The 20,615-nt window shown below is 40.0% G+C and overlaps 1 protein-coding gene across 1 annotated transcript in view; it reads left to right on the top strand.

Moving 5' to 3' along the window:
* The first annotated feature begins 857 nt into the window (after positions 1-857).
* EIF4E (eukaryotic translation initiation factor 4E) overlaps positions 858-20,615 on the top strand; it is a 47,421-nt gene continuing 27,663 nt past the window's right edge. The window contains exons 1-3 of the mRNA XM_084627401.1: positions 858-954; positions 14,464-14,570; positions 17,563-17,658. Coding sequence (XP_084483527.1) covers positions 937-954; positions 14,464-14,570; positions 17,563-17,658 — 221 coding nt within the window. The 5' untranslated portion in view covers positions 858-936. The remainder of the gene's footprint in view (positions 955-14,463; positions 14,571-17,562; positions 17,659-20,615) is intronic.

The raw sequence follows: 20,615 nt of genomic DNA, 5'->3' as shown, positions 1-20,615 counted from the left end.
GACAGGTCTAGGAATGGTCCCTTACAACTATTTATGCTAAACAATCTGTTCCACTTGCATTTTGCTGTGAGGCTAGGAGCAGCCTCTCCAGGCCTGAAGAAGAGCTTGGTGTGGCTCAGAAGCTTGTCTCTCTCACCAACAGGAGTTGCTGCAGTAACAGATATTACCTGACCCACCTTGTCTCCCTTGGGGACGTCTACACTTAAAACGCTACTGCTGTGCTTCCATACAGACACGACCCACACCAATGGGAGGGGTTCTCCCCTCAGCACAGGTAATTCCCCTCCCACAGATTTTTCACACCCCTGAGCGACACAGTTAATATGACTTTAGTTTCTAATGTAGACCAGGCCTAACCTGGCGCGCCTGTTAACTTAGACCGACTCTGGGTGTAAAACAGATGGACCAAGTGCCCCTTGAGGAGGGAGTCTCAGTCTCCCCGGGGCTGAGGGTGCCTGTGGTGCGGGGGAGGGGGGAGAGGGGGGTTGCATCATGCATTGTGAGTGCAGACATCCCCCTGACAGGGGGCAGTGTCAAGCCAGACAGCATCGCAGCCCCTAACAGGGATGCGGACTGAGGCGGCTTCCAAGCTCCTGCAGTGACTGGGTCTGGCCGCGAGGGGTCCCTTCCCTTCAGACACAGCCTGGCACGCCCCTGTCTGCCTCCCCCTCCCCCACGTGACTGTCTCTCTCCCGTGAGAGGAAGGCAGGGAGGGGTGGGGCACTGGCCTCCTCCACTCTCATCCCCCACCCCAGCGACTACAGTTCCCAGAAGGCGGCGCTCTCTCACCTTTCCCCCGCCTTGCGCAGGCGCCGAGCCTCTTCAAACGGCCGTGAGCCTCACGTGACCCGCTGGTAGCCAATCGGGTTTGAATCTGATTTTTTATCCGCCCCCTCCCCTCCCCGCAGCGCTTGTGTGCGATCAGATCGATCTAAGATGGCGACTGTGGAACCGGTGAGTGTTTCATTCCCTCTCCCCCGCGCCCTGGTCCCCACTCCCCTGAGCACGGGCAGGGGGGGAGGCGGCGGGGAAGGAGGGAGCGCACCCCAAGGGGGGGCCGGAGAGGAGTGATTCCCGCTGGGGCGGGACGGGGTGAGAGTGGGTCGGCAAAGCTCTGAGTAGCGCACGCGCGTGTAGGGGGACGCGCCGGCCTGTGTAGCTGGGGAGGGGATGGGTGGATTCCGAGCTCGTGAGTTAGGCGCGTGGTGGGGATTGTGCCGTCACTACCTGGGGCCCGCCCGGCGCGAGGCCTGGAAAGCAGCGTGGGGGGGGGGGGGGCAACGGACGCGAGGGGCGGCGCGTGCGTGAGGTGGGAGGGAAGAGGGGGAAGCCGGCGCGTGATGAAGAAGGGGCGCACGCGGACTGGCCTTGGGGCGGGCGAGCGGGGGGCGTTCCTGTGCTGGGGCTAAACACCGGGTGGCTGCGGTTCCTATTGTGCCAGCAGTTGCACGGTGCGTGCGGTGGAGGCCCGCGCGTCTCCCACGTGCGCTTCCGCCCCGACGGACACAGAGGAAACGGATAGAGCCCCCCCCCCCCCCCGCGTGTTTGGCCGCTGCTTCCCGGCGGGGTCGTGATCCGCACGGGCGGGACGAGTGGGAGCTTTTGGCGCGCCCCGTGCGAATGATCTTGGCGACCCTCTCCCGGTCTGCGCTCTCGTAGTCGGGGGGGACGGGGACCGGACCCGAGTGGTGCGGGCTGGGGCCGCGGCGCCCGAAGGTGACCCGCGGAAGAGCCTAGTGCCATCGTGACTGCGCCCGCCCCGCGTGCAGCTGGCCAGACTAGCCGCTGGCGGCGGAGGCAGAGTTGCCGTCCGGCGAAATGTCCGTATTGCTGACCACCCTGGCGCGGCCGGGTAGGAAATACGCTTCCTGGCCACGGAGGTGTGAGGCTAACAGGCTCCCTACTTCCTCCATCGATTTCTCTGTCAGAGCAGTTTGGTAGAGTTTCGCCCTGGATTGACAGCGTTCAGATGTAGGGCAGGGAAAGAGTGCTGAGCCATCCGCCGCCTTGAAGTTAGTCTTGTAAAGTAATCACTGTTCCCTTTCGGGTTTGAAGCATCCAAACTTAATAGGGCTTGTTCCCTGACAAACCCTGGCACGGTAGGCAAATACGTTTCACTTACCGAGCTGCTGCAACATTACGAGGGTGAACTCTCCACTCCTCTTGCGACATCATGTGGCTTTGTGCATATTTAGTAAATATTTTTGATGTCCTTGTTTCAATTTTAAGTAATAGAACTCCACGGAATATTATTTTTTAGATATTCTTTCAGTGTGCCCTTTCTTTATTTCTGTGTGCCGCCTCCAGCCATTCTCCATGATTCATGTGATGCCATCTTTGATATACATGCTGATGTATCTCAGGGGATGGTCATCTGCAAGATTGGGTATTGGGGTCTGGAAAAGAAGGTGGGGAAGAGGTAAATAAATCTTTTTTTTTTTAAAGATGTGATTTATTCTATGAAGTATTGAAAATATAATTTGAAAGTTGCTAAGTTTACCCATTACCTCTTAAAAATCAAATGTTTTTTTAAAGTATAAGAATCAGTTTACTGTCTCATTTGACCTAATTGTAAATAAACTTAACTGATTTTCGTAGAGAAACAGAAATACTACTGCGTAAAACTAATGGCTGAACTTTTCTTACTGTTTTATGGTGAAGTAAATGTAGCTGAAAACATTCTAGACATCCATTTCCAGTTAATGGCTCTCTGCAAAGACACAAACTACTTTTAAATATAAGAAAACATGAGTGAATTTAATGTTTGTAAACAGTGTTTTATAGCCCTAGAAAAAGAGGTCAGTGACTTATCCACAGAACAGGAACAGACTAAGCAGCAACAGCATCAGTTTCCCCTTGTTCACACAGTTTCCTCATGACTTGAGTTTGGGAGGAACCATTTCTAGGGTGAGAGGATCAGTGTCTCCATGTTCGCTCACTTTCTTGTGAGGGCCACCAAGATCACTAATTGCTGTGATGTGGGCAGCTCTCCAGCAGTGGCTGAACTGACACTAAAAGCTTTACTGAAGGAACCAAATAGCTATCAAATGGTAACCACTCTTGGTTACAACTGAACTTGAAGGTAATTTTAAAATTAAAGGTTCCATTGCCTCATCATCACTCTCCTGCCTGTCCTCAGATTTTTTCTATTTGCTAAACCTGACCAGCATATTTCTGTACATAATACGTAAAGTTTATAAAATGACTAGGGTGACACTTGTATGTAGTTGTGTTATAGTTGTGTTGGTCCAAGGATATTAGAGACCAGGTGGATGAGGTAATATCTTCTATTGGACTGACTTCTGTTGGGGAGAGAGAAGCTTTCAAGCTCTTCTTCAGGTCTGTGCCTGTGTAAGCTTGAAAGCTTGTCTCACCAACGGAAGTTGGCCCGTAAAAGATATTATTTCACCTACCTTGACTTTCTAGGGTGATACTTGGCTATTTGTACAGAATTAAAATACTGTTTACTGTTGTACAATTAAAAAGAGGGGAAACTGCTTGTTGAGCAGATAGAAGGCACTTCTGGCATTGAGATTTCAAAGTCAGGACTACAGGCATATAAATCCTTCATTTTTCTGTAGTTCCTGTATCTCCCTTTCTAATATAGCACAGAACATTTTATGGAGCTGGCAGTACCACCTTACTTTCTCCGAGAGCCTTCTGCAGTTGAGGTAGAGAAGGCCTTTTGAGACAGGGAAGGGTGATGCCCTGTCAGGAGAAAGGGTGATCAAGGAGAATCAAATCAAAGCTAAAGCAATTGTTGCTATTTCATTTAAAAAAAAAAAAAACCAGAAACACCATTGGGCATTTTTCTTCAGGTTGAAAGCATTTGAGGTACAATGCAAAACATTAAAGCTTATTCAGTGAAAACATCTTGTTACCAATGCAAGTATAATTCTATGAAATAACATCTGTAATGTTAGTGTTGAAACAACTAATTACAAAAACATTTTTGTTTATACATTTTCAAACTTCTAGAAACTCAGTTTTCAGTACAGGTCCACCCCCCCCCCCATGTTTGCGATTGAAAAGGGAAGAAAAAGAAGAAAATGAAGGAGTTAAAAAGCAAGTTTTTCCACACAACTTTAATTTAGGTCTCTTCTTGTTTGAAAATTATCAGCCTGTTATACTAGACATTAAAACACAAGTACTTTGATTGATGTAGATTTCTCTGGAAATATCTAAAGAACTTAATACAATGCATAAAATGCTTTTCTTGCTAAAGATAATTTCAAAGCTGCGTGCAAGTTACATTTTGTCATGGAAATGAGTATATTTATTTTAGAGTTGTGCACTTGTACATTTTATTTTTGGGTTAGTCAGCGTATATGAATTTGTATTCATTTTACAAGCATTGTAAGTTCATAGAGTTGTACTAAAGATTCAAACCCTAGCGTGTGTACTTGGTTTCATACTGATATAGGTGATTTTTCATTTACCTTGCTCTTCTTGCTCCAAAATCCATTGAATTTAATGGTAACTTAAATATCAAACAAGGGCAATATATTGCATCTCTGAAAATGTAGAAAGACTGTTTTGGTATGTCCCTCAAGCATCTCAAGAAAATGTAGTCCTGTTTTGGACTTAAAGTTAAATTGTATCTATAAGAAAAATATGGGTCTATTAAACCTACATACTTTTGATCATCTTATGTGGATCTGAAGCATGGGCATTACTTAAACAGGACATCAGGAGGCTGAAGGCACTTCATGTGCATTGTTACCAGCTACTTTTGGGCATAAGAGAGTTTGGTTTGTTTGTTTTTTTAAATCAGTAATAGGGGATGTATTATTGAGAATTGACTTAGAGGATTGAAGTCCTCCTTGGTCACTTCTGGCTGGCTCTTTATGGTCATATAGCCTGCCTCAGAGATGAAGTCCACACACATGAAGTCCTGAAGATTGGACTTAAGGTCAGCAGGAATCATTGCCTGGCCATGGACTGCCGGCAGCCACGTGGTCATCTGCGGTAGTAACCCAGTGGCACTTTTAGTCGCCTGTAATACAGTATAATGTGGTCATGGACGTTCGGCTCTATGGACCCTCATTGTCTCTGTTATTTTTAATAAGAAAAGGACTGTTTGTACAAAACACGAAAGAAAAAGAAAGAAGTCCCCTTGTTAATGCTTTGGCAATATTTCAGGGGTTTCAACAACAGCCTACAGAAAATAACTTTAAAAATAAAATTCTGCCATTCCAAACCTGTGAATGGTTTGGATAAATAACATAAGAAGATAACTTGCATAACCTTGTACCCTTCCATCTCTCAAATTGCAAGCAGGTTTCAGTGTGGGATTTTTCTTTTATAATTTTGTTCTTATTCAGTGCACTTAAATATATATATATTCTTAACAGTTGCATTTGTATAGTTAACTAATTCCACATTTAAAAGATCCGATCTTGACCTGAAACTGTCTTAGTTGAAACTTTCGTATCTCTTCTGCCATTTTTAAGTTGGCTAGTCACGTGCTATGAGTCAGCTTTGGTAAAGTTCCCTGGAATAGGCTTCCAAGAGAGGTTGGGGAGAATCCCTGTCATTGGAGGTTTTTAAAAACAGGTTGGACAAATATCTGCTAGGGATGGATTAGGCTTATTTTGTCCTACTTCAGCTCAGCAGGGTGGACTTGATGACCTTTTGAGGTTCCTTCCAGCTCTATGGAAGATCTTGTCATGATTTACATAAATTAAAAAATATGCAGCTGAATTAAGGCTTGGAGTTGGTTAATATATGCACAGATATCAAAACAGCTTCTAATTTAAGGATATATTTAAAGCTTTTTCGTAATTTTGATACTCCTTTTATTATATGGAAAAGAAAATTAAATGGCAAAAAAAAGCTCTGGCTTTTGTTATTAAACCTGAACTGCTTTAGGACAGAAATTGGCCTTAATCTCTCTCTGACTAGGCATTTCTAGTGTCATTGTGATCAGTGACCTGCTACTGGGAGATTCCCACAGTATTCAGACATAATGTGATGAATTAGGCCAGTGGTTCTCAATCAGGGGTATATGCAGTTTTTTCATGGGGTACATCAACTCATTTAGATATTTGCCTAGATAAAATGCACTACTAAAATCAGTACAAACTAAAATTTCATACCAACAATAACTTGTTTATTCTGCTCTATATACTATATCCTGAAATGTAAGTACAATATTTATTTTCCAGTTGATTTATTTTATAATTATATGGTAAAAATGAGAAAGTAAGCAATTTTTGAGTAATAATGTGCTGTGACACTTTTTTAATGTCTGATTTTTGTAAGCAGGTAGTTTTTAAGTGAAATGGAACTTGGGGGGTACGCAAGACAAATCAGATGCCTGAAATGAGTACAATGGTGTTGAAAGGCTGAGAGCCGCTGAATTAAGCAGTTTTGTTCATTATATTTTGCTTATATGTATTGCTGGTATTTCCCAACTGGGGATCAGTCTCAAGTGCAGTTTAATAATGGAGAGGTATAGTTGTAAAAGAGTTTAAGAACATAGGAACGGCCATACTGGGTCAGACCAAAGGTCCATCTAGCCAGTATCCTGTTTTCTGACAGTGGCCAATGCCAGGTGCCCCAGAGGGAATGAACAGAATAGGTAATAATCTAGTGATCCATTCCCAGCTTCTGTCAAACAGCGGTTAGGGACACCATCCCCGCTCATCCTGACGAATAGCCATTGATGGACCTATTCTCCATGAACTTACCTAGTTCTTTTTTGAACCCTGTTACAGTTTCTATCATAAGCTCACTTAAAAATTACATGCTAACTTACTGAAAAAGTTTAGTCAGAAACTTATGTCTTACTTTTCTTTTAGACCAGAGGAAAAGTTCTGGTCCATTTTAGATCATCACCCAAGTGCTTTGAGTTAGTTATAGAACCTTGGAAAGAATTGTGATGTTTTTAATGTTAAGTCTTCTAAAGAGTTTTGTAAAAGGGTGTCCCAGACAGCGTGGTCTAAAACTTTAAATATCCATTAATTCTCAGTGAGAAGCATAGGCCCACATGTCTATGTTGGGTTTTAAGAGCACTTTACATGTCATGTAAGTGCTATTGTAAACATTGAGTGCAAAACTTTGAAGTTTTTAGATAAAAAAGTAGGGAGGTCTGCAGAGCTTCATGAAAGTCTCCCTAAACAACATCCGCTCTGGAAGAGATGTAGTGAAAGTTGTAAGAAATTTAAGTGTAAAGAGGATTACACTGTGAGAGAAATATCACCTTACTTTCATGCCCTAGCTATTTTAAGATTTTCTGCTTACACATATAAACAAAAACCTCTTTTTATTCCTGAATAATTTCTCTCTTAGAAAGGAAAAACTTCTAAATTGACTTTTCATTTCTTGGAACTTTGAACTTTTTAAACATACTAATACAGACATTATTGTTTTAGAAATTCAAAATATGCATTATTCATCTCTTGTCAAATCCTAGTGCATAGAACTATTTGTTTTTAAGTTTGAGTTTCTACCTTTAGAGATGCTTGGTAAGAACTTGAAGTTGCATATGGTTTCTGCACAGTTGATAACGTTCCTTCGGTCTTGCAGAGCTTAAAATAGTTAAATAGTTCTTATTCCAAGGCACTTACAAATGGCTGCAGTCTTAAATTTTATATAGTATGTATACTGTAAAATTATACAAAGGCACAGGAGGTGGAATTTTTTTTTAAATGCTTAACGTTTGAACAACTTTTGGTATCACATAGACATAACAATGTTTAAACTTACTTTAAGTCACATTATTTAATCACTGCTTCCTAGGGCTCAACTTTTCATAATTGTGCTCATGCATAGTTTGCACAAATTGGATGCATTATGGAAATTAGATACAGATGACCAATTTAGCATCTAATAGGTAACTTTCATATGCAGTTATAAAAATGTAAAATTGTCTTTTATGTATAAATATAGAGCTTTTTTTTGTTTTTAACGTTAAACTAATAACATGATAGTAAACAGTGTGCTGACTTCATTTTCGTGTGGTGAAAATGTAGTATCACTTCCATGTATTAGTTCTATTTAAATATTTCAGCCTTATGATAATTAGAGATACTTGATTTTCCCAACCTTACTTGAATTAAACAGATAATTATGTGTCTTAGATGTAGCGTGAAAGAACTGGGTGACAGACTATCCTGTGCTTTAACTACAGTACCCTCTTCCTTAGAAGTACTAAATTTTCTGATTATAATGTTGGCTCAGATATTGGCTTAATTTTGAAATATGATATATGTTCATGATTAGAATCAATTTGAAAATTTCTGTTTCAAGAGCCTTGATTTTTACTTTAATGTTTTAACTGTTCTTGGTAACTTTAGACTAGTGAGTCAACAAAGAAGAGATTTAACATGTGGATGACATTTTTGGGTATTGGTTGGAATCATTATCTAATTGTTTGCTAGCTTTAATAATTAAATAAATCATTTAACATCCATTTGGAAACTCATCAGAAGTTCACGACATGAAATACCATTATGTTGGCAGTGGCTCAAATCTATAATATCTAAAGTGAAGCCCTCTGTAATCCTGGTCCTCCAACTCATGAGACTTCCAGCAAACACTAGTGGCGATGTTGGGACTAGTAAACAAGATCATTTGGAACCCTCTTACCTATTGACTATTGAAGAAACTTACCTTATCCCCATATGCAGATTCCATGTTCCAGTATTAAAGGGACCAGCACATCACATGCTGGCACATCTCGTGTAAGCAGGAAGTTTGGTATCACAGGGCAACCACTTTGTGCAGCTAGAAACATCCACAAAGGTATTAACTTTAAAACAATTCTAAATACTTTGTAACTTGCATCTTTTAGCCCTATGAAGATTGCAACTTCAGTATTGGAAAAAGTGCTGCTCACTCTCAAGTAGACATAATCCCTTTTTAAAATATGAAAGCTGTTATAACTGTTGCTGGATGGAAGCGAAAAATAGTTGGTTTCTTAACTTCTTGAGGGAAATGTGTTAATCTTCATTTAGACTCTTTATTTATTCCTTTCTGTTCATGTGCTTCCTTGCTACATAACCTCTTGTAACATTTCACTTGGGCTTCAGGTAACGTCATATTCCTGTTGTTACTGCAAGTCACTTTCCTAAGATATTTGGTTAAGAAAATGTATATGGTTAGGATAGCCATTCCCTTATACACATAGTTCAGTAGCCTCAAGTCGCTTCCTCTTTTCTTCCTAGTGCTTGAATAATTGCACAGCTTTTCTTGATTATTATTTTTTTAGTGTATGACGGTTAAACTCCTAGACTATCCAATTAATTTAAGCGTTTTAATAAAATTTTGCCTGTGATGGTATTAGTTCAAGCTTTAGTGTCCAAACGAATAGCTACAGAAAGATGATGAATGAACATATAATATAATTAGATCAGAACCAGTGATTCTAATGAACAGCTAGCTTTAAAATAGAAGAATTCCATTTCTGAAAGTTCTGATCCTTTAAAATTAAAGTATTCTAACACTAAACACGACATCCTAAAATACTGGTTATATGTCTTGTCTGCCAGTCTTGGTGTGGTGTTTTGTTTTTTCCCAGGAAGGAGGCCCCAAGAAGTACTTAAAATGGTAACTTAAATACGTCGCTTTGTCTGCTTAGTCATGCTTCACCTATACTTAAAAATCTAGTACTGACACCTGCTCTAATCCAATGAATACATAGTTGAACCTTGGTTCTTTTAACCTCAGCATAGTGCCTTTTGCTGTGTGTGTGTTTAAGTGAATTCTTTATGTTCAAAGGGTTTTTTTCTTTTTCGAGCTAAGTAGTTTTTAACTGTACTTTTTGGGAGTTGGTAATTGTGACAATAGTAATTCTGACTCTTTCAGACTATCTTACAAATCTTGTTTGTCTTCCCGTTTTGTTACGGTAAAAGCTTTTGCTGATGTCCATGTTCTAATATGCGTCTCATTACATTGGAAACTATTCAGCAGCTGTTCCTTGGGTAAGAGGGCCGTGTGGACACACCTGTAGGTTTTGCAAGTGATGGTAGCAGCCCCGATGAAGATGATGGAATCCAATAGACAAAGCCTGTTTTAATCAGATGCTTTACACTTAACTAGAAAATCCACTTAATGTAGGAAACGCCTAGGCCACCTGTTTTTTCCCAGACATGTGTAATAGGGACTGTAATTATGTCCTCTTGGGATAAAAGTTACAGGTGAATATCCAGTGGATTTCTCTTCTGCTATGGAGCTCTTAATTGCCAGAGTGTGATTCCTGTGAATCTTTGTGATATCTGTACTACGAAGAGTAGAAGATGCAGAAGAAACTCCCAAGATACAGAATCCAATTACCATGTATATGTACTTGATATCTTTTTAAAACTGTGAATGGGATCGTTCTGCCAAGTTTTGTAGGCGATGTCGATATATCTGATTGTCTGTTCAGAAACTGTAATATACATAGTGAGTACATTGAGCTGTCTACTACAGTGCATATAAGAGGAACAGGGTTGACCCTACAAAGGCTTCCAATTTAGCAAATAACCAGGTTTGGATGTACTACACTACCTTATCTATATATCTGTGGAAAAAACTAAGAGAACTAGAGAAGGCAGATCTTTAAAAACAAGATCTTTATACCCACTTGCTGATCCTAAAACAAATTTCAGGTTTGAGAAATGCATTTAGTAATTGATAACAGTAAAATGTTTAGAAAATCTCATTTTAAATATGGTATTTTAAAAACTACTACTGCTCATGCTAACTTTACTAACAAAATATTTTAGGATGCTAGCAGATGGGGATTATAGGAGTTTATACTAATCAATAACTGGCTTTAACAATCGAGCTGAAAGCTCTAAGCAACTTTTACAAAATAGTTTTTAAAATCTGTATTAAAGCAGATTTGCAATTTGCCATAGAATTCCAGTTTTTGTAAGATGTCTGTCGCCAGAAATAGATTTGGAATGCCAATTATAATTGGATTTAATACACTACAGGTTTGATTAATAATGAGAAATGCTTCACTGTGTAAACATTCAGTCTGATGGTCTGAGCAAAGGGTGGAATGTGAAAGATCAAAAGAAACTGTAACAAGTAGCATTAACAAGCAAAAACTAAAATGTTTTACCCCAGAGTAGCTCACACTGTATTGCTCAACTTGACAGTATTTTTGTACTGAGCATAAACTGCTCTAGTTGAGAGTTTAACTTGTGTACCTGAAATTTATCCTCAACTCTGCTTTGAAGCAGAAACTCTCCTTCCAGTTTCACGGAATAGATTAACTTTTGCAAGTGATAGCATACACAGCAGTGCTTAGACCTGATGGCATGTCTTGTGTTGCATAACTATCTCATAGCTTGATTAGTTTTTGAGGGAGTCATGTCATCCTGTGCCAAAAGGTTCATAGTTGGCTATTGCAGGGCCTTTGAAGTGAGTCAGTCATTAGGACACTTGTGAATGACCTGTTGAGATGGGCTGGGCTGCATTATCACGAAAGTGAACTCCTTAAAATGTTCACATAAGTTACTTGGTATCACAATTGCTCTAACTAAAAGTATATAATTTGATGAGCTGTTGGGTGGAGTGGGATGTCTTATTCAGTTTTGGTCCATACATGTGGTATCCATAAATACAACAAGCAAGTAAGATTTCTAGCACATGCATACATAATACATTTTTCTAAAGCTATTTAAAACTTGAAGTTGCTTGTTACCACTTTCCTATTCCATTCCTAGTTAGTCTTGTATTCATCCTTCTAGCCTAGGTTGCACTGGACAACTAGAAAAGTAGGTGACTAGTGGGTTAAAAAAAAAATTCTTAGATCTTATTCTTTAGCTGTTTAAAGAGCTGATTGCTTAGTGGATCTGAGTAGACTGCTCAGTAGAAATACCTACAGGAAAAACAGCAAGTTTTCAAAGCTTCCCGTTATACAATAAGTATTAAAACAGTCTTGATGAAGACTTCATTAGTGTTTGCAGAATTCTGGGTGGTCATAATTTATGTGTAATAAAAGAGCAATGAAGTACTGTGAACAAAAGCCAGCATTATTTCAAAATATGAACCCCTCACCCCTGCTTCTAGATGTTAGAAAAGATTTTATTGCTAAAGTATAAAACTTAAGATTATATCAGTTTATGAGAGAACATTTATTTTTTTAAGCTTGTTTACTTTGTGTATTTGACAGCATTTGTGTGTTGGCCATTTCATTGATTTTTTTCACTCTGTGGGGTCTTTCACATGGCTTCAGGAGGAAGAGTTTAATTTTTAAAAAAATTAAATGTGATTTGTAAACTACAAAATGATCAAGAGGCTAATGGGGGAGGTGGGAGGGAGCAGGGTGTAGTTCCTGAAACTACTAACGCTCGAATTTTGACATGATTTAATGGAGTGCCCCTTTTTAAAAGAAATTGTCATGTGAACCAGATCCTGCAACAGAATCTAAAATAGAACGCTACTTTTGGATTTTGTAGTGAAGTCTATTAGTCTATGACTAATTTCTTAGTAAAATATTTTCTAAATTAAGGCAGGAGACTGTGCTATCTGTCTGTGTTGTATTTGAATCAGCAGTGAAGTCCTAAATATCAGTGCCCCAACAGTGATTTTCTGTGTAATCCATGTTGTTCAAAGAGCATTTTAGGTAAAATATGGTACTAACATAATCTCATACTGCTTTAAACATCACAAAACGCTGCCACTTCATGTTATCCCTTCAGATCCTCTCCACTTCTCCTCAGTGTTCCAGTAGCTCAGAAGCTGCTGGGCTATGAATAACTTTGAGAGGTGGGAAATCCATGTTCAAATCACTTCCCTTCAGGTAGGGTGGAGGGATTGAACCAAGGTGTCTCATCCTGAGTGAGTACCATAACCACTGGGCTAAAGGTTATAATGAAGGCTGTTGCCGCCGCCTCCTCACACAAAACAGCCTCCCGGAGTGTGGAAGTAGTGCTTTGAGAACACATACAGGGTCTGTCCCCCACAGGCAAGTTGGCAATGGAATGGAACACCTACTTTCACATGCTTTGGGGATTGTGGTGGGGCTTAGGCATTGTGTACGTACCCAGAGGCAGAAATTTAGGGTCATAGGGGACTTTTACAGTGAAAATTTAGGCACCTAGGGATTATACGTGCCTTCAGGGTTACACTTAGCGGGATTTTGAGGATCTCGGTGGTGCGTAACTCCCACTTCAGGTGCCAAAGTCCTTTGGACTTGTCGTGGCTGAACTACTTCTACTTCTGCACTGCTTCTCTTTGATCAAGACCACAAAGTCTAAAATTTTACCTAGTTTTTAAATCCTCTTTTTGTGTCACTAGATTTAGGAATGTCTAGAATATTTTGACATTGTGGGTAGGGTTTGTTTTGTGTATGGAGTGTAACTAAAGTGCTCGTTATTGTGCAGAATCCGCTGTACACAGCTTTGTTTGCCCTAAATGTAGAATGAGCAGTCTTTCATCACGTCTCTTGAATGTTACAGCAAGGATTGCAAATTGGGGTGGGATGGAGAGATGGCAGTAGCTGCTGGAAATGCTTTATTATGCTTCCTAAAGTTCTGAGGGAATGACTTTAATAGCCACAATCTCATGTTTGAAATTTTAGAATTAAATGACAAATAAGCTCAAAGAGCAACACACATCCTGAATTCTTTCTTCTCTACTCCATGTTTTTTCCATGTTCTATTTTAAATTTAATAAATTCAATGTATATTTGAAGTCTGTAGCACTTTCTCTAAAGCCAGTGTAGGATGATATTTTGAATCAAGGTGTCTATTGTAGTAACAGGTGCTAATGGTTAACTTAAACTCATTGGGAAAGGTAAACTTCAAATCTGAGAATTACTTTTAGTTAATACTACACTGCTATTTAGGGCACACAGTTCAGCTCATACTTACTTTGGGAGTACAGGCATTGGAAATTACCCTGTTTTGAAGTTCAATACTTGTAGTGTTTAGTCCCGGCTGCAGTAGTTTTGGAATCAAGTATCTCTCAAACCCTTAGGGCTAGAAACAAGTTACGCAACTGCATTGAAAGGATGGCAATCTCTTCTTTCCAGGGATAATTCATTAGATTCCAGATCTTAAAATCAAATCATTTTAATTATCCTTTTCCTCCTTGCAATTCTGAGGTTATGGAAATCAGTGTTGTATGCTAATGGTTCTAAAACTACAGGGCACCAAGCTCATTCCTGGAACTCCCAATTCTTCAAGATAGCAGGCTTTTTTGTCTTCTGGTAGTTTGTAAAATAAGGTGCATAAACCACATTGAAATCCAAGTGGAGCTGGGGGAAGCAAAACAACAAGCAAAATTACATGAATTTTTGTGGACCAATATCTTGTGACCTGCTAGGGTTTACGAGCATGTTGACTAGATGGGCGCAAATACTTGCAGGACCATATGTGGTTTCTATGCTGTGATCCTGGACTGCTACAGAAAAAAGGTAGGGGAAGCTAATTCTCTGAAGTAAACTTAAGAGGGTGGAAGCTAAGTGTTGCAGAATACAGTTGAAGACGCACGTTAACAATTTTGCTTTTCTTTATACAGGAAACCACTCCCAATCCTCAGACTTCAGAAGAAGAGAAAACTGAAACAGCACCAACTCAGGAGGTTGCCAGCCCTGAACAGTACATTAAGCATCCACTACAAAACAGGTGAGCCATGTTCTTCTGCCACCAGGCTTTGTAATTCTGCCGGTAAATATGCCACCTCAAAATTCTCAGAGTTGCTATTTTGTCAAATAATTGTTTTTTACAGAGAAAAGCTTCATTTTTTTCACTTTTTCTTCTAACAAGTTTTTTCAGTGACCTCATGAAGAAATAAAAACCCAGTTATACTGATTCTGAGTTAATCTTCCATTATAATTGAAACCTTTTATTTGTATTAATGATAGTGATGGAGTAGCTGAGAGCTCTTCCCTCTGTATATTTTCTTATTGCGGCCAGGAGGTTCTGAAGGTGGTGGGGAGAGGCAAAGTTCTTCCTTCTATCAGTCAGAGGCAGGTGGCACTTCACATGTATCAGATATCTGATAGTGTCAACATCAAAAATAGAGCCCCTCTCAAGCAGGGTCCAGAAGTGCACCCTGGTAGAAATCATAGTGCACTATTTGATCCCAGCAACGAAGTGCTAAGGATGTTGGCATCACATGGGATGTTAGCCCTAGATGTCATTAGGGAGTTCTACACCCTCATCTTTCTTGTGTTTTTTTGAACATTTTGATGGTTGTACTACCACTGGTGGAAGCAGTAGCGGTAGACCGACTGATGAGTTGTTTTCATCAGGGTTGGACAAAGTTGGTAAAACTCTACTGGCCAGTCTACGTTAGTGTTCCCATTTTGCTATTACCAGTGGCAATGCAATGGTGCAGAATTCTAAGAAAACGTAGTATAGGTGTTTTCTTTGGCTAAATTTATCAAGCACTGTGAGCAACAATTACAATGCTGTTTTGTAGTTATTTTAAAGCTATATTCACAAGACCACTTACGAAAATGTTAGTTTTGAGTAAAATAGTGAGAGCCTAGGATAGGAAGCCAGAGGAACTGATTTAAGTCATCGATTTTTAGTCAACTTTTCCATTTATACTACAGTTATTTTTAAAAGAGAGGTGCATTCTCACTGGTTGATGTAACCATTAAAACATGTTGATTTACAATTAAGTAGAGCATTTAACTAAATTTGGTGCATCGTTTTGCTGCCTAGGAGGGTGCACTATAACAATGTACATATATTTAAGCAATTATATAGCTTAAAATTTTCAGGTTCTTCTTAATTATACCTTTTTACTGTTAGAAAATGTTGAATCATAAATTTATTTACCGGGTAAGTAACATTTACAACTAAACGATTTATTAACAGAATAGAGGGGTTAACTGTACACAGTGAATTAAACTGATTATTTCAGATCAGCATGGGAAATCTTTCAAATATGCAAAAGTGAAAATAACTGGAGTTAGGCTGTCCTTCAAACTTTTAGAACTAGTAGATCTCATCTCTCTCCTTATTTGTATTCGTAGACTAGAAAAGAGAAGTGTTCGTGCTTTTTCAATTTCCAATTAGTTTCTTGACTTTGAATGAATTAGTTCAAATGAAGAAAATATTCCTTCTGTGCTTGCAGAAGAGGCTACTGTTGTCAAAAGTTGGCTTAGCACTTCAACAAACTCTGGTTCCCAGGATTTAGCTAATGACTTTCAGTCATTAAATTCAGTAGAGTCAGAAATTCAGTGCAGTAGTAATTGTAAAAATGTAATTGATAAATACTCTCACAACAAACATACCAATTATATTTTGAATACAAAAATTTTGAAATTCCTAAGAAATCTACCCAAAACACAAATTTGACAATCTAAGTTGTCATTTCCTAGCATAGTAAAACATGATAGGAAGTCCATAAGGATGGTGCAGCAATAAGTTAGCTAACCAGTTGATCCAGATTTCTCAGACATGTCCACATCCTGTTCAAAGTCACTGCCTTCTGAGGCGCATTTTTCAGGTTTCAGTCTAACTAGGCACTACATCTTTGTTGCACTTTTACATGTGGCACATGTTTGTGTTTGTTTTACCCAGAGATATAGGAATTTCTTGAAAATATTCCCGAATAGGGTCTTTTTTGTGACCCTTAGCCATGGCAATTTTTCCCCCTCCAGTTCCTGGGTGTTGAAATCACCTTAAGGCTGGACTCTGAAGAGTGTTCTCTTCTTCCCACAGTGTCTTGCTTAGACACCAGTGTTGCTCCTTTCTAGTTGTGAGATTGCACTCACCCGAGTAGAGCTGTGATGAAATGTTTCATGTTAGTGTGCCTTTAAATTTTAATCCTGAAGAGTACAGGAAGTGCAAACAAATGAGAATTTGAAGTACAATAAGATAAGGCAAACATTTACAGATTACCTTTAAGATTTCTCATTAAAGCTTGTCATCAGTAATCTTAAATGTCAGCTTCATTTTTTAATCTCTAATCATTACAATATATCCATGATGGGGGAAGTGCTTCTTGGCATGTGTGCTGAGACTAAATCATTTTTCTTCTAATCTTCCATCAGAATCTATCTGAAAGAGATGCCTAGGTGAAGGGGACAAAGGACTGTAATCACATAGAGAAGAGGTTCCCAAACTATATCTGACCTCGATATTCCATCACTTCATGGCAGTTTTAAAAGAAGGTGGTACGTGAACCTGTAAAGTTTGGGAACCATGGACATAGTGCACTCCTAATGTGAACCATCAGCAGTCTTTCGTAGATTACAACCAAGAGTCCACTTGGATGTACAAGGCTGCAGTTTACCTATAAGCGCAACTAAAACCTTGTTGTGAAGCTCAAGCACATGGTCATTCAGTCATGAATATAAAGCCTTTCAAAACCTATATAAAACCTTTCAAAAAGGATTTTAAATAGCTGTACATTGGTTAGGTCTCCTAACGCTCCTCTATGTTGAGACTCAGAGGCTGTCACTTTCCCAAGATCCAGAATTAGAATTCAAGCCTGTTTCTCTTCTGAATTTCTCCTGCCACCTAGGAACTGGTACTGAGGTTCATGCTGTTATCTCAGTGGCAGTGGGTCATCTTCTCTGTACTTGTTATCCAATAAGTGTACTCAAACCTCTTCAGTACTGACTTATTTATAATGTACAGTATATCATTTTATCTTTAGGTGGGCACTCTGGTTCTTCAAAAATGACAAAAGCAAAACCTGGCAAGCAAACCTTCGTCTGATCTCAAAGTTTGATACTGTTGAAGATTTTTGGGCGTAAGTAAAACTTCTAATCTACCTACTAATCCTGTGGAATATTGGGGAAGTAGCTTGATATTTGTCTCTGTATTAGCAAAAAGGTACTCATTAGCTACTAACTGTTAGTTTCTGGAGCGTAAATTGGAATTTGTCTCAGCTGTTTGGGGTGGACGCCTTAATCTTCAAAATGAGAAGCTTTTTCAAAAAAACAAACTTGTATATAAACTATTTCTTAGGTTTAAACCACCAAAAAACCCATCAGATATTATATTACTGCGTGCATGGATGGGATGGAATTGTAATTGTATTGATAAACATATTTGTTCTGCCTTGAAGTCTGATATTGCAATGTATATAGGTCTCAAGGTTCGAACATTGGCTTATTACATGTAGACTAGGTTTTAGACTAAACAGAATTAAACAGAAACAGAATAAACAGAATTAAATTGAAGCCTGAACTCTGCTTTGGTGTAATGTGCACAATATCCTGTACCTGAAAACTTTGGCTAGAAATTATTGGTGACTTTTGGTGCCCAACTTGAGGCACCTTAAGAGGGGTCTGTTTTTCAGAGGTCAGGTGTTTATTGTTTTCTGAAAAACAGGACCCCTTTAAAGTGCCTCAGGTTGGACACCCAAAAATCACTAGTCACTTCTGAATATCTTGGCCTTGTTATGCAGATTTTGAAAACGCCTTCAAGCAGAGTGAGTAGAAAGCAAGCAAGTTGTATGTATGAGTGATATTGGTGTATTGAAGATATGTTAAAGCTCTTATTTGTATAACAGACTGATACTGGGCAGAGTACCATAGATCTCAATGATCCTGGGAGACCAGACATTTGGAAGCCAACTAAAACCTCCCCACTGTGCCACATTTCCCCTCCCTTGTGAAATTGTCTTGGCCATCCAAGGATATATATTCTGTCACATGATTGGTACCATGAATCCCATAGGAATTAAGCAAAACAGGAAGTTTCAGAGCATTTCAGAAGAGGGTAGAGGGAAAATCATTTCTATACTGAATGACCCCAAAGTCTGTTAGTGGCCAGGCTCCAACAGCAGCTCCTGAGCCATAGACATGAGCTCTGTAATGATTTTGGTTCCTATTGGTTGATTTTAGTGAAATTAAAAAGGCTGTCTTTAAGTGTCTTGCATATTGTTATGTAAACGGGGACAGTGCATTGGGAAAACGGAGGAAAAGAGTATGTGCTTTGAGGGGGGGATGTGGTTGAAGGAGGGGAAGACATATTGGTGCTTAACCTTTTTAAAACACTGACTCTCCACCTACTGAGTAGCCCGGTCACTGAGGATTTTGTTGGCTTCTGCCCTCTGGGTGTGAGAGCTGGGAAAACTGGGAAGTGATAACATGAGGTAGAAAAGGTGTTCTTTGTTGATGTGGGAAACTCATGGGAATAACAAGTGGAAATAACAGTTACTGGGATGCTAGAGGGATTGCATTATAACATGATCGTTGGACAGGAGAGTTTTTGTGTGGATAGTGTGAGGAAAAATGAGTGTGCACAGGTGGCTTACTCTGGAGTTTGTTCAGGCAGTCAGCTTTGGCAGTTGCATCATAGGATGGTTGTCAAGGTTGAGAAAACAAGCTTGGAACGTGGAGATCTTGGATGATGTGTGGGGTCAGTTGTGTGAGCTTTGGCTTCTCAGCACTGTTGCGGTGGACAGAGAGACCATGATCCCATTGGTCTCATCATTTCTGGGGAAGCCGTTTTTGGCAGATGTAAACCTTATCACAGAATATCAGGGTTGGAAGTGACCTCAGGAGGTCATCTAGTCCAACCCCCTGCTCAAAGCAGGACCAATCCCCAATTTTTGGCCCAGATCCCTAAATGGCCCCCTCAAGGATTGAACTCACAACCCTGGGTTTAGCAGGCCAATGCTCAAACCACTGAGCTATCCCTCCGCCCCATCCTGATTCATGCTGTTAATGTGTGGTTGTATGCTAATAAAGTCGATGATGGATGAGTTTGGGCATGCATGTTTGTGACGTTATTGATATAATCTGGCACCATAGAGCTCATTGTTGCAAACAAGGTCCTGTAGTGGCACCAAATCTTGTATAAAGGGGGTCAAATCAGGTGTCTAAGACAAGGTTATGGTTTGCTGGTTATGATTATGCTGTCTATATGTATCTCATTTTTGTAGTTAAAATTATGAATATTGGCTCTATACTGTCTGTATTTCAAACTTGTGCTTGCTTCTGAGTGACACCCCAGACAAGTTGGTATCAGCTCTGCCTAGCCTGCTTGAGGACCCATTAAGAACCATCAGCTATACAACTGAAAGGAGGCAGATATGCCTTGTGACTCAGCAAAGTATGCAGGGACTTGCTCGTGTGACTCCAAACTCCATTTTGCTGTAATTTTCCACAGTAAGAACAAAGAGGTGTTATTACAGCTGGAAAAGACTATAAAAGGTTGATGCCTCATTTCCATCTTGTCTTCAGTCCTGCTTGATTTGAATCTGCAGTTTATTCGATCACTGCTACAAGCCTGGTCTGGGGTATCGTTACAGTATCCTGCCGACTACACCACTGTAATGATGCTGGTTCTGGCGGGACCCAACTGAGAGTGCCAATTCAGGACAAATTGCTTCAAGCTGGGCAATTACAGCCCAAGGCTGGGATTTTTCCACCTCTAAGGCAAATCAAACCATCCAAACAGAGCAGACTTTGTTCTCACCCCACTGGCTAATCACAAGTCACACAAACAATTCCCTTGGACGCTCCAGTTTCCCAGTACCACCACCAGTGCCACTCATTATGGGGACAAATGGTTAGGGAAAACAAATACCCCAGTAAAAGAAAAAAGGTTCTCTCGATCCCAAAGGACCAGGCCAAGCCCCAGACCCAGGTCAATATACGAATCAGATCTTACCCACAAATCACAGTGTTGCCAATCCTTTAGAATCTAAATATTTATTCATAAAAGAAAAGATATAGATGAGAGCTAGAATTGGTT

Source organism: Lepidochelys olivacea (assembly GCF_965140295.1).
Source record: "Lepidochelys olivacea isolate rLepOli2 genome assembly, chromosome: 4".
NCBI classification, from domain to species: domain Eukaryota; kingdom Metazoa; phylum Chordata; order Testudines; family Cheloniidae; genus Lepidochelys; species Lepidochelys olivacea.
This window is presented reverse-complemented; position numbering and strand designations above follow the sequence as displayed.